This window comes from Microcaecilia unicolor, chromosome 2, assembly GCF_901765095.1.
Source record: "Microcaecilia unicolor chromosome 2, aMicUni1.1, whole genome shotgun sequence".
NCBI classification, from domain to species: domain Eukaryota; kingdom Metazoa; phylum Chordata; class Amphibia; order Gymnophiona; family Siphonopidae; genus Microcaecilia; species Microcaecilia unicolor.
Window position 1 is genome coordinate 256,088,175 of NC_044032.1, and position 12,733 is coordinate 256,100,907.

General features: G+C 44.4%; 1 protein-coding gene across 2 annotated transcripts in view; it reads left to right on the top strand.

The window, feature by feature from the left end:
• The window catches only part of LOC115463457, a 76,869-nt gene extending 67,198 nt beyond the window's left edge, over positions 1-9,671 (top strand). The window contains exon 5 of one of the 2 annotated variants that reach the window (XM_030193966.1): positions 6,774-9,671. In XM_030193966.1, the coding sequence (XP_030049826.1) occupies positions 6,774-6,860 (87 nt within the window). In that variant the 3' untranslated portion in view covers positions 6,861-9,671. The remainder of the gene's footprint in view (positions 1-6,773) is intronic. The other variant, XM_030193967.1, reaches the window with a different exon arrangement.
• The last annotated feature ends 3,062 nt before the right edge of the window (positions 9,672-12,733 follow it).

Genomic DNA, 12,733 nt, shown 5'->3' on the forward strand with positions numbered 1-12,733 from the left:
TTGCATTTCTTCGCATTGAATTTTAATTGCCAAACCTTAGACCATTCTTCTAGCTTCCATAGCTCCTTTTTCATGTTTGCCACTCCCTCCGGGATGTCCACTCTGTTACAGATCTTAGTATCATCCGCAAATAGACAAACTTTACCTTCTAACTCTTCGGCAATGTCACTCACAAATATATTGAACAGAATCGGCCCCAGCACCTATCCTTGAGGCACTCCACTACTCACCTTTCTCTCCTCCGAGCAAATTCCATTCACCACCACCCTCTGGCGTCTGTCCGTCAACCAGTTCCTAATCCAGTTCACCACTTTGGGTCCTATCTTCAGCCCATCCAGTTTATTTAAGAGCCTCCTGTGGGGAACCGTGTCAAAAGCTTTGCTGAAATCTAAGTAGATTACGTCCATAGCTCGTCCCTGATTCAATTCTCCTGTCACCCAATCAAAGAATTCAATGAGATTCGTTTGGCATGATTTCCCTTTGGTAAAACCATGTTGTCTCGGATCTTGCAACTTATTGGCTTCCAGGAAATTCACTATCCTTTCCTTCAGCATCGCCTCCATTACTTTTCCAATTACTGAAGTGAGGCTTACCGGCCTGTAGTTTCCAGCTTCTTCCCTATCACCACCGCTGTTCTCCAATCCCTCGGAACCTCTCCCGTCTGCAAGGATGTATTAAACAAATCTTTAAGAGGACCCACCAGAACCTCTCTGAGCTCCCGCAATATCCTAGGGTGGATCCCATCCGGTCCCATGGCTTTGTCCACCTTTAGCTTTTCAAGTTGTTCATACACACTCTCTTCCGTGGACGGTGCTCTATCCACTTCAATCTCATTTGTACTTTTTTTTTCCCAGTCCATCGCGGTCCTTCTCCAGGATTTTCTTCTGTGAAAACAGAACAGAAGTATCTATTTAGCAAATTTGCTTTTTCTTCATCATTATCCACATAGCGGTTCGCAGTATCTTTTAGTCTCACAATTCCCTTTTTAGTCATTCTCCTTTCACTAATATACCTGAAGAAAATTTTGCTACCCCTCCTTACATTTCTAGCCATTTGTTCTTCCATTTGCGCTTTCGCCAGACGTATCTCTCTCTTGGCTTCTTTCAGTTTCATCCGGTATTCCTCCTTGTGCTCTTTTTCTTGAGTTTTTTTGTATTTCTGGAACGCCAACTCTTTAGCCTTTATTTTCTCAGCCACTTGCTTGGAGAACCATATCGGTTTCCTTTTTCTCTTGCTTTTATTTACTTTCCTTACATAAAGGTTTGTGGCCCTATTTATAGCTTCTTTTAGCCTGGACCACTGTCCTTCCACTTCTTGTATTTCCTCCCATCCCATCAGCTCCTTCCTCAGGTATTCCCCCATTTTACTAAAGTCAGCATGCTTGAAATCCAGGACTTTGAGTTTTGAGTAGCCACCCTCCTCTTCAGCCGTCACATCAAACCAAACTGTTAGGTGGGCACCCACTCGGACATTTGACACATTATCTCCATTTGTGAGTACCAGATCTAGTGTCGCTCCCTCCCTCATGGGTTCCGTCACCATTTGTCTGAGCAAAGCACTTTGAAAAGCATCCACGATCTCTCTACTTCTTTCCGATTCCGCAGACGGAACCTTCCAATCTACATCCGGCAGATTGAAATCTCCCAACAACAGCATCTCTCTTTTCTTCCCCAACTTTTGAATATCAGCGATCAGATCTTTATCTAGTTCCTCCAATTGTGTCGGGGGTCTGTAGACAACACCCACGTGGACAGAGGTTCTATCCTCTCTTTTTCAGGTGATCCATATCGCTTCTTCCTTTCCCCAGTTCCTTGTCATTTCAGTCGCTGTGATATCATTTCTCACATACAGAGCTACTCCTCCACCTTTACGCCCCTCTATCCTTCCTAAAAAGATTATAGCCTGGTATGTTTGTATCCCATTCATGGGAACCATTGAGCCATGTCTCCGTGATTGCAACTATGTCCAAGTCTGCCTCCAACATCAGGGCATGAAGGTCATGAACTTTATTGCTTAGACTGCGAGCATTTGTGGTCATCGCTTTCCATCTACATTTCCTAGTATGTGTTTCGGTTTTAGTGATTTGGGGGTGTCTTTTCTCTTTGGGTACCTTCATATCTTTTTGTTCCACCTTCCTTGCTTTTTCTTTCGCCTCAGTTTTATTTTCAGGAACATCACAGTATGTATGCTGTGAAGAACTGTGCATGTTTGTATTAGAGGATATGAGCATATTTGCATCACCATATACAGGGAACTACATATTGACAATGGGCAGGTGTCTCTGTCGATTAGTGAATTAAGAATTGCTCTGCAAATCTCCCTATGTTTGTGTATGATTACATCTCTGTATTCTTATGTAGGATATGGGTATGTAATAAGCTATACATATGCTAATCAAAATATTCTTATAAGGAGTGTACATTAACATACAATCTGTGTATGCTTACATGTATATAGTGCCTGTGATAACATCGGATATAAAATAGCTAGTATTTCCCTTGGAAGAGTTAAATTGAGCCATATTGTATGTACATACATTTTTTAAGGAGGCGGAACACTTAATGTGCTATGATGGTTCCATCTATGTCACTGCCACAAATTCCTTTAGGGATATAATGGTTGGAATAGGTAAGGACTGAGCACATTAATAGTACTTCTGTGAGCAGTCAATTTATGAGTATCCTTTGAGGCTTTTGTATATAAGGAGTACTCTGAGCATAGTTCTGGAGTTAAAATTTAAGGCCAGGAAGTGTAGAGTGATGCACTTAGGGTGCAGGAATACAAAAGAGATGTACCAGATAGGAGGGAAGAGATTGGTAGTCTTGGCCAAGTCAGGAGAGAGACCTTGAGGTGATGGTGTCTGAAGATCTCAAGGTGATGAAACAGTGCGATAAGGTGGTGGCCGCAGCCAGAAGGATGCTAGGCTGCGGAGGGGTATAATCAACAGAAGAAAGGAGGTGTTGATGCCCCTGTAACAAGTTGTTGGTGAGGCCCCACTTGGAGTATTGTGTTCAATTTTGGAGGCCTTATCTCAAGGATATAAAAAGACGAAGCAGTTCAGAGAAAAGCGACTAAAATGGTAGGGGGTTTACATAACAGGACATACATGGAAAGAGTTACTGATTTCCATGTGATTCAAGATGGCGGATCGGACTGAATCTATGGTAGCAAGAGCTCTCTACTCTCGCATCCTAGGCCTCGCAATGCCTAAGCGAAGGGGCAAATAGACCTCCGCAGTGGCCTCAGGTTGGCTTACCGTCCCAATGATTGGACCCATGGACTCGTTTGTACAGAACTCAAGAGAGAAGGTCTGTGAGCGGCACGCTTGCATCTACTGGAGTGAGTGGAGGCCCAGAGTCGACACCGGTGCTGGAAGTTTCTCTGAGCCCAGACCAGAGGACTCCTCCCCCACAACCCCAGAAAGCGAGCACTCCATTGATGATATCACCCATGGCGGAACTGGGTAGATATGAGGCACGGGAACAGCTGGGAGCTGACTCGGGGAGTTCCAAGGTTTTGGACACCAAAGATGCTGCGAGACAAACTTCATCTGCGGGAGATCCCTTGGTTACGGACAGCGAGATAAGTACTTCTTTACAAAATAATCAAGCTATACAGGTTTATTCTTTTTTTAGAAAAACCATCTGAAGTTACTTTAGATTCTTTGTGGGCCTTGATTGCCAATCTTGGTAAGGTCTTATGCCCACAGATTCAACAGCTGGAAATACGAACTCAGACTTTAACGGATAATTTGGCAAAGATGACTGACGATGTTAATTGAATGAAAAAGTACAAAGTCAAGATCAGAAAGAAAAAAAAATGCAAAAAGCACAAATAGTAATGATTAAAGACAACCTTCGTTTTATTAATTTTCCTAAAGTCAAAACAATTTCGCCTAAAGAAATGTTAATAAGCTATATAAAAGATACTTCAGATTCCTGAAGAATCAATACCTCCATTTTCACAGATATATTATCTACCTGTTAAATCGACAGAAATTCAAGAGATCTCAGACTCCCCTTTGGATGTGTCTGCACTTCTAGAATCTTCTGATTCAGAAATGGTTATTTCCTCTAAATTGATGGCTGCTGTCATCTTATCACTTGACAAAGCGTGGATGATGAGACTTTTCTTCAAAAGTAGGAATAAGGAATTTCTTGGATTAAAAATAAGACTCTTTCCGGACGTGACAAAAGAGACCCAAAAAAGAAGACGTCAGTTTCTTTTCAGTAGACCGGGAGTGCTACAGATGGGAGCATCCTTTTTTTTTCCATTACCCCTGTAAATGTATAGTTAGATTTCATTCAACAAAATATGTTTTCTTTGAACCTGTGCAGCTCACTGAGTTTTTGGTAACCAAGAGAATTGAAAGTGAGAACTAAAAGTCTTGAAAAAGTATACTCCCTTGTATCTACACAGATTTAATTTGATTACCTTTGTTATATTTCTGCTTCTCCACTTTTCTAAATCTTGAATCACATATAGTGGACTTGAGTATGTTAAAAACAAAAATGTATAATGATCCTCAATGAAGTGATTTTCTTTTTGTTACTCTTCTTAGCAGAAGTAACTCTGTATTTAACTACTTTTCTGTACAAGCGTTTGCTTGATATTAAAATTGAAATTAATAAAAAAAAAAAGACTTACTGACCTAAACATGTGTCCCAGAAAGGATTTCACACTTGCTGATTCTGGCTGCCAAGATGTGTATAGCTAGAGCTTGGCATGAGAGGGGAGGTGCTACTGTGCAGGGGTGGCAGATGGCTGTTTGGGAAATTTGCCTGTTTGACAAGATTACTCAAGAGCTGCAGGGAGGAGTGGCCTAGTGGTTAGGGTGGTGGACTTTGGTCCTGGGGAACTGAGTTCGATTCCCACTTCAGGCACAGGCAGTTCCTTGTGACTCTGGGCAAGTCACTTAACCCTCCATTGCCCCATGTAAGCCACATTGAGCCTGCCATGAGTGGGAAAGCGCGGGGTACAAATGTAACAACAAATTCACAGCAACTGTGGATGCTTGAGGGTACAATGAAGGGGGGCAGGAGCAATGTGGTGGGTTGGTCCTTGGATTGGGATCTCCAGGTATCACACTAGGTACTGTTGTTAGTATGGAGGAACCTGTGTACCAGAGGGGGGGGGGGGGGGGTTATTGAGGGAGAGAGGGGGAGCTGAGGATGGTAGGGCTGGGGTGGGGTGTTGCTGATAGATGCGAGGGTGGGTTTGATCTGTTTTCCTTCTTGTTATGGGTTAAAAACAAAATTTTCAATAAAAATTTAAAGTGAAAAAAAGTTTGAGATAAGTAAAGTATCTATTTGATTATCGATGAAGATTATGATGCAGTAATAGACAAGTCATTATGAAGATATGTTCTTGCTATTGACTTTTTTTTTTTTTAATTACAAGAAACAAAAGTATCAATGAGGATAAATGGTGAGGAAATATACACATATAGTGTGAAATAATTGGAGTTACCTACCTTCTGATAGTTGTAAAAAAATAGAATTCTCTAATTCAGTAAATTGGGATCTCTTATTTCTTGTGATATTTTGGACTTGGTTAAAATCCTGGCAGTAATTTGCTGCTCTGCGCTAACTTTCCAGTCAGTGCCTGAGCAGTGATTTGCTCAGACACTGACAGGAAAGTTGACATTTAAAGAAAAAAAAAAAAAGAAAAAAAAACACATGCCATGATAGTCCAGTACCCTCCCCCGGGCCAGGCCCAGGGCCCTTCTTCATCTCATCACCCTAGTGGTCTGAGGCCCACCCCTGCTTACATGGTAGTTAGGACCCACCCAGTGCCTCCCAGAATGCACTGCCTGGGACAGGGCACCACCATTTTCTAGATAGGTGTCCGGAGGGCATTGCTTCTGCTTCCAACTTAAGGTACCAGCAATGGGGGAAGTGGGCCTCTACTAGACCACCAGGATGACGTGACAGGGGGCCACTGGACCACTATGCTATATATTTTTTTATACAGGGGAAGAAGGGAGGCCATTGATTGGGAGGGGACCAGTGAGTTGGAAGGAGAGAAGGGGTACCGCTAGACATCTCTCTTCTTTACCAACCTTTCCAACGCTGCTCCAAACCTCTGCTAGGGAAACTTTTTTTTTTTTTTTTTTTTGAGCATTGGTTTGGGGTGTATAATGACCGCATTTAAATATGGTCTGCGTTAGTGGTTTCAGCGCCTATGCTGAAATCATTAGAGCATTCAGTGCACAATAACGTGTGCGCTAACCAGGGCCCCCACAGATTTAGCCCTGGCCCCCCTGCTTTCACCCCCGCAGCTGACCCAAACCCACGCCAGCCGGTCCTATTCAGCGCTGGTCTCCAGCGTGTTGCTAATCTGGATTCTGTTTCTGTGAGTCCTGAGGTCCTGCACGGAATGTGCAGGATGTCAGGACTCGCAGAAACAGAATCCAGATCAGCGAACGCACTGGATTCGGAGACCGGCGCTGAAGGGAACTTCGGCTGGCGGGGTTGAGGACCCCCGCCAGCAAAGGTACCTGGCGGTGGTGGGGAACAGTTGGTGGCGGCGGGGCTAAAATGTGCCCCCTCATCTCAGGCTCTGGACCCCCCTTCCCACCAGTCTGGCTAAGCCCCTGGCACTAACTCCCTTTCAGCACTGGCGTTAGTTTTGAGTAGCAGCCCCTAGGCGAGCTCTCCACTCTCATATTATACTTTACCCTTACTTGTCAGCCTGGCTGAGAAACAGATATTTTTAACGCCTCCTACCTACAAGTCACTGCTAATTATTGCCTGGTATTTTCTGATCCCCAGGTGAAAAATGAGGCAACTGTGGGACGACTGTTTAACCTAATGCTTGAAATGGAGCGTGAAGACTTGGCCAGCATGCTGTGCAAATGAGAATTCAGCAGCCCTAATTTTCATTCTCGGATAAAACAAAATGCCATGCTTCCTGCTCCTCCAACAACCATCTGTGGCAGCCATAGCAGAGGATGGCAGGAGTCAGCAAAACCAACTGGGACAACCTTCCTAGTATTTCAGTGGACTTTACACATATTGGTGCAGTAATCGGATGCCCTCCCCCATCTGTCTTATGGTTCTCAGTTTTGTAAAGCTGTTATTTAATGACCTTCAGCCTTATTTTCAGGACAACATGCTATTTTTAAGAGTAGAAAGGAACAGTGAACCCCTCCCTTTCAATCAAAAGAAATTGTCAATATTCAGCCAAAAAGTAGTGGACAACAGAGTATTTTTTAAAGCGTTTGTAAATAGAGTTCCAGAGGATTCCAAATTTTCTTTTTAGAGAGAATGGTAAACTGCTTTTCCGCAATAGAAAATTCCAGTTTTTGATATTGAAGGACTGAGTTCCACCAAAAATGAAGATTGAGTAGATGAGCCGATTTCCAATTAAGTAGAATGTGCTTTTGAGCTATCGTTAGCAAGATATCCAACAATTTTGCTTGAGAAGATGAAAGGTTTAATTGTTGTGAGCATGATTTGAGAATTACTATCTAAGATGTTATTGCACAGTCCAACGATAAATTTTTTGTATTGTGGACCAAACTGACTGCCAGAACTTAAATACATGGTCACATTCATAAAACATATGGAGTAGAGTTCCTGTTTTTTTTTAGAGGAATGCCAGCATTTATCTGAAGGAAGAACAGAGGCTCTGGCTAGTTTGCAAGGTGTCCAATTGGCTCGATGATATAAAAAGTAGATAGATTGAAGATACTGGGCTTAATGGACTTTCGGTCTATCCCAACATGGCAACTCTTAAGTTAGATACTTCTACCAAGAGGCCATTTCACAACAACCACCACCCCTTTCCGTAAAAAAAATATTTCTTTAGGCTGCAGTGGAACCCTATTATAACACACCCCGCAATAACATGAATCCGCTCATAACATGACCGTGTATTGGCTTCCTTTTTTTTTTTTTTTACTTACATTTTCTTTGTTGACAATGCCCTCTCCTCACGCCTGCTTGAAAACCACTCCAGCCAATATCTAGCTATAGCAGGGTGTTGCCCACCCCCTTCCCTGCATGAAAACCATTCCTGCCAATGTCTAGCTACGTTGGGGTGGGCTTGGCCCCACCCCCAGGTGAGCACTGTCTGTGCCAGTGTGAAAACAAGTTCAGGTGGACTATATGTATGTAGTTTAAGTTGCTCCTGATGCTGATGTAAAAACAACCTCGGGTGAACTCATTCAATGTGGCTTTGGCTGCACCCAGTGCCAGTGTGAACAGTGCCAATGTGAAAACAACCATGGGTGAACTCTGTGTACACAGCTTTGGCCACATCCAGTGCGAAAACAGGTGGAATTTTCAACGTGGCTTTGGCTAGTCCCGGTGTGAAAACAAGTTCAGGTGGACTTTGTCACAACTTGGGGTGAGTTCTCTCCATGGAGAAACCATCTCATAAATGGAAGTCTTTCACTACTCAAGAAAAGTTATCTGCACTCAATCAACTGATGTCTAGTAAGCAACAAACTCAGTTAGCCAGAGCTAGGCATTAACGAATCTACTCTAAGAGGGTAGAGGAAAGAAGAAGAAAAACAGAGATTATCTGAAAGAGGAAGCAAGATCACATAGGAAAAAAAAGTGGCTAGTGATGACCATGTTCCTCCTGCTCCTCCACCAAAAGTGTCAGAGGCTATAGAACATCTTCAGGCAAGTCTGAGATGGCTAGAAACTTAGGATGTGGACAGCATCAAACTGTCACAGCTACAAAACTTTCTTGATTTTGCAAGAAGCCAACAGTCTGCATTAAGAAAACAGACCACAAGTTCCTGTACTAGTACAGTACGCTGTTTCAATAATGTTGTATATATACAGTAGTTCAGCCATAATGCTCAATGCTATGAATGCCTCCATTTTTAGCAAATCTTTTGCAACAGATCGATTTTTGCTTCATTTGTGTTCATGGTTCCATTGACCCCGATATAACGCAACCCTGCATTTAACGCAATGATATTTTATGGATCCCACACATCACATTATAATGGTGTTCCACTATATATCCTTTTTTACCTTTGCCCTGTAACTCCTCGTGCCAGAACTTCCTTTCAATTGGAGGTGTCTGCCCACTGTGTATTTATCTTTGAAGATATTTATCTGGAGATATTTATCTGGAAATATGTTTCATTAACAACAAAGTCATACAATCCAAATATCACATAGCCAATAAAACAGAAAGACAAAGGCTTTTAAAGTACAATCCCTCCCCCCACCCCCAACTGCTAGACTGTCCCCACTCCCCCCTCCAAAATCCCCATCTTTGGAGATATTTAAATGTATGTGTTTAAGCAGAAAAGAGGCCAAGGGTGAAGCTGAAAGTTATGCAGATAGCACTGATAGCTGATGTTAGGATAGCACCATCTGTTAAGTTCAGTGATTCCTGACCTAGTCCTCAATCAGTCAAAGTGATTTTCAAGATATCCATAATCAATATGCATAAGACAGATTTGCATACAATTATGAAAGAGTCAAGGAAAATAGTGCTGAAGCCAACCAGACTGGTATGATTCGAGGACTAGGCCGAGAATCACTTGTTTACATGGACTGAATAAACAGCAGTCTTAATTTTAAATGGATGTCATCTTTTTAGGACTGCATTTTCTGTGGTCCTATCTAAACAAATTAGTTGACAAAATCCACTTCACTATAGCTGATTGGGGGAGGGGGGCTTACTGCTCCATTGTACAGTACACTGAGCTTCTTATTAGTCAGCACCCAAGCACTAAACTGCTTTAGTTATGGCTGCTGAACAGATTACTATGTGTGTGGAAATACTGCACACTCCTGTGCATTGCAGACTTTGCATAGAAGTCCCCTGCTGTGCAGGATCCTACACTTGGTACACAGAACTCTGGAGTAGAGAATGACACGGGGACAAAGTTTGTCCCTGTTCCCATGGGTTCTGCCTCCTTCCCCACCCCGTAAATTCTGTCCCCACCCCATCCCGATGGGCTTTGTCCTCATATGCAGAAGCCTTGAACACTTATAAGTTTATATTTAAATCTTTTTATTAAAGTATGAAAAGGAACAATATACTGTGCCACTATCCTATATAATAATTCTCACCTCCAACAGGATGTGCTTGGGACCGTGCCTGCCGGAAGTGGTCTGCTAGGCAGGCATGCTCTGACCTAAGTGACATCAGTGACAGACAATTTGGCAAAGCAAAACAATCTGAGTGCTGGCCATTAGGACACAGGGTTGATAGGAGAGTTTTAAAAGACTGAAGGAACCGAAAGTGTTAAATGGGGGGAGGGGGGAGTTCTGAACCACTGAAAGACATGAACATTTGGGAACAATCTGAATGCTGGCCATTAGGACACAGGGTAGATAGGAGAGTTTTAAAAGACTGAAGGAAACGAAAGTGTTAAACTGGAGAAGGGGGGGGGGGGGAGTTGTGAATGACTGAAAGACATGCAAATTTGGGACAGGAAAACAATCTCAATGCTGGCCATTAGCACACAGGGTACATAGGACAGTTTTAAAAGACTGAAGGAACCAAAAGTGTTCAGTGGGGGGGCAAGTTCTGAATGAATGAAAGAAATGAAAATTTACGAGAGGAACACAATCTGAATGCCGGGCATTTGTACACAGGGTAGGACAGGACACTTTTTTTTTAAAAAATGAAGGACGTGAAAGTATTACATCTTGGGGGAGGGGTGAGGAGGAAAGTGGTGGGTTATCCGGATACTGGGCATTAGGGCCACGGGGGTACATAGACTTTTGAAAGCCTTAAGGAACCCAAAGTGTGGGAAGGAGGAGGAAAAGGAGGGGAGGGAACGGGAACGGGGTGAGGGGCATTAGGAACAGGGGAGGGGGCCCTGTCACACACTCTCATTCTCACACACACAGTCACACAGACAGTCTCACTCTGTCACACACCTGCACATTCACTCTGGCTCTCTCTCTCAAACATACACACTCCCAGGAAAACCTTGCTAGCGCCCGTTTCATTCCTTCCAGAAACGGGCCTTTTTTACTAGTTGTTTATAAATCACAAATAGAAAAAAATAATAAAAACAGACAACTTGTCTTCTTAGAAGATGTGCTGGTAGCAGGAATGTACAGGATCCGCATGCAAATTTTGCTAGCTGTGGCCAGCATGTTTGCTTGTTTTTCCAAAAAATCAAAATATTGTCATCTGCTTCAGTCAAACAAAGTCCAGTTCATTAACAGGCTTCAAAGTAGAAAATGACACAGGGACAAAGTTTGTCCCCGTCCCCACCCCCATAAACTCTGTTCCCATCCCCGTGCTAGTCTCTACTCTGGAGAAAATCAGGAGCCTCTAGTCAGTGCATTGCTCCCTCACCACATATACCATCATATGCAGCCACCCCCGCCACCACCACTATCGGAGAGACTCAGGTTCCAGTCTTCCCCTAATCCTAAGCCCTCCCTACCCAGCCTAACTGTACAAGTAGAGAGCAGCTTCCTGTTGTGCCACATCCTCCTCATTTTCTGTCACCTAAGGCCCAACTGCCAGATTTGAATTGTGAGGCTCCGAGTCTAGGGTATCTCCCACATTTCAGATGCAGCAGTTGGCCCTGGGTAATAGAGGAGGACGATGACGATATAGCCGAAACTGTAGCCACTCTCTTCCTCATTTTGTGTCATGATGTTTGGGAGGGGGGGTGTTAGAGTAGGCCAGCCATAGTGCAACCTAACTCTGCTCTTCAGAGGGGGGTGGGGGCATCAATCCTGCATGAGGATCTGTGCTGAAGGGAAGGAGAGAGAGAGCTGGAGGGGTATGTCCCACTGGTGACATTCAGGAGAGAGAACCATGGAGGGTGAGTATGACAGCACGCTGTGGAGGTATTTGTGCTGGGAGGGAGTTTAAGAGCGAACTATGGTGAGCAGGGTTGCCAGGTGGAAAATATTTTTCCAGCCTAAAGGAGCCCAAAATCCAGCCCAAAACCCGCCCAAACTCAAACCCCGCCCCTGACACCCCCGCCCCCGCGTCATCACCCCGCCCCCGCCGTCATCAACCCCACCCCCGCCGTCATCGGCCCCGCCTCCCACGTCACTAACCCCGCCTCCCACGTCACTAACCCCGCCTCCCACGTCACTAACCCCGCCTCCCACGTCACTAACCCCGCCCAAAAACGTCACTAACCCCGCCCACCGCGGCCGAAAAAGCCACCTAAAAAAACCGCCCGAAGCACAAAAACCAGCCCAAAAAACCGCAACCCGCCGCGGGCAAAAATTTCCCGCGGCGGGTCGCGGAAAACCGCCCAATTGGGCGGTAAAACCGCCCACCTGGCAACACTGATGGTGAGGTGTAAGTGGATGGAGAGTGCATTATAGAGGTGTGTGTGATGCAGACTGGAGGGGGGTTTCAGAAATAAACCAATGGGATCAGGGCTGGGAAGTGTGAGAGACAGCAGAGTATGTGTGGGGAGGGGGGGGGGGGGGGTAAAGAAAGAGAAGCAGAGAGAATTGGGAGGGGGGTCTTGGTGGCAAAAGAAAGTAAACAAGCTGCAGGCTGTCCACCTGGAGAGGGGACAGAGAAAACTAGAGGTTGGACTTATTGGGGGACGAGGGAGATCAAGTCAAAGGAGGGTTTGAAGATAAGTTGGGGAGTAAGACTGCTTTTTTTGGGGGGGGGGTGGGGGGGGAGAGAAGACTTAGCAGAATGAAAGCTGAGGATTGTAAGAACGCCTTTAAGGACGTCCAAATTTTTTTTTTTTTTAACGGAGCCAGCGGGAGGGGGGAGAAAAGGAGGGACCTGGCGCCACCAGGTTTGCACTTGCTCA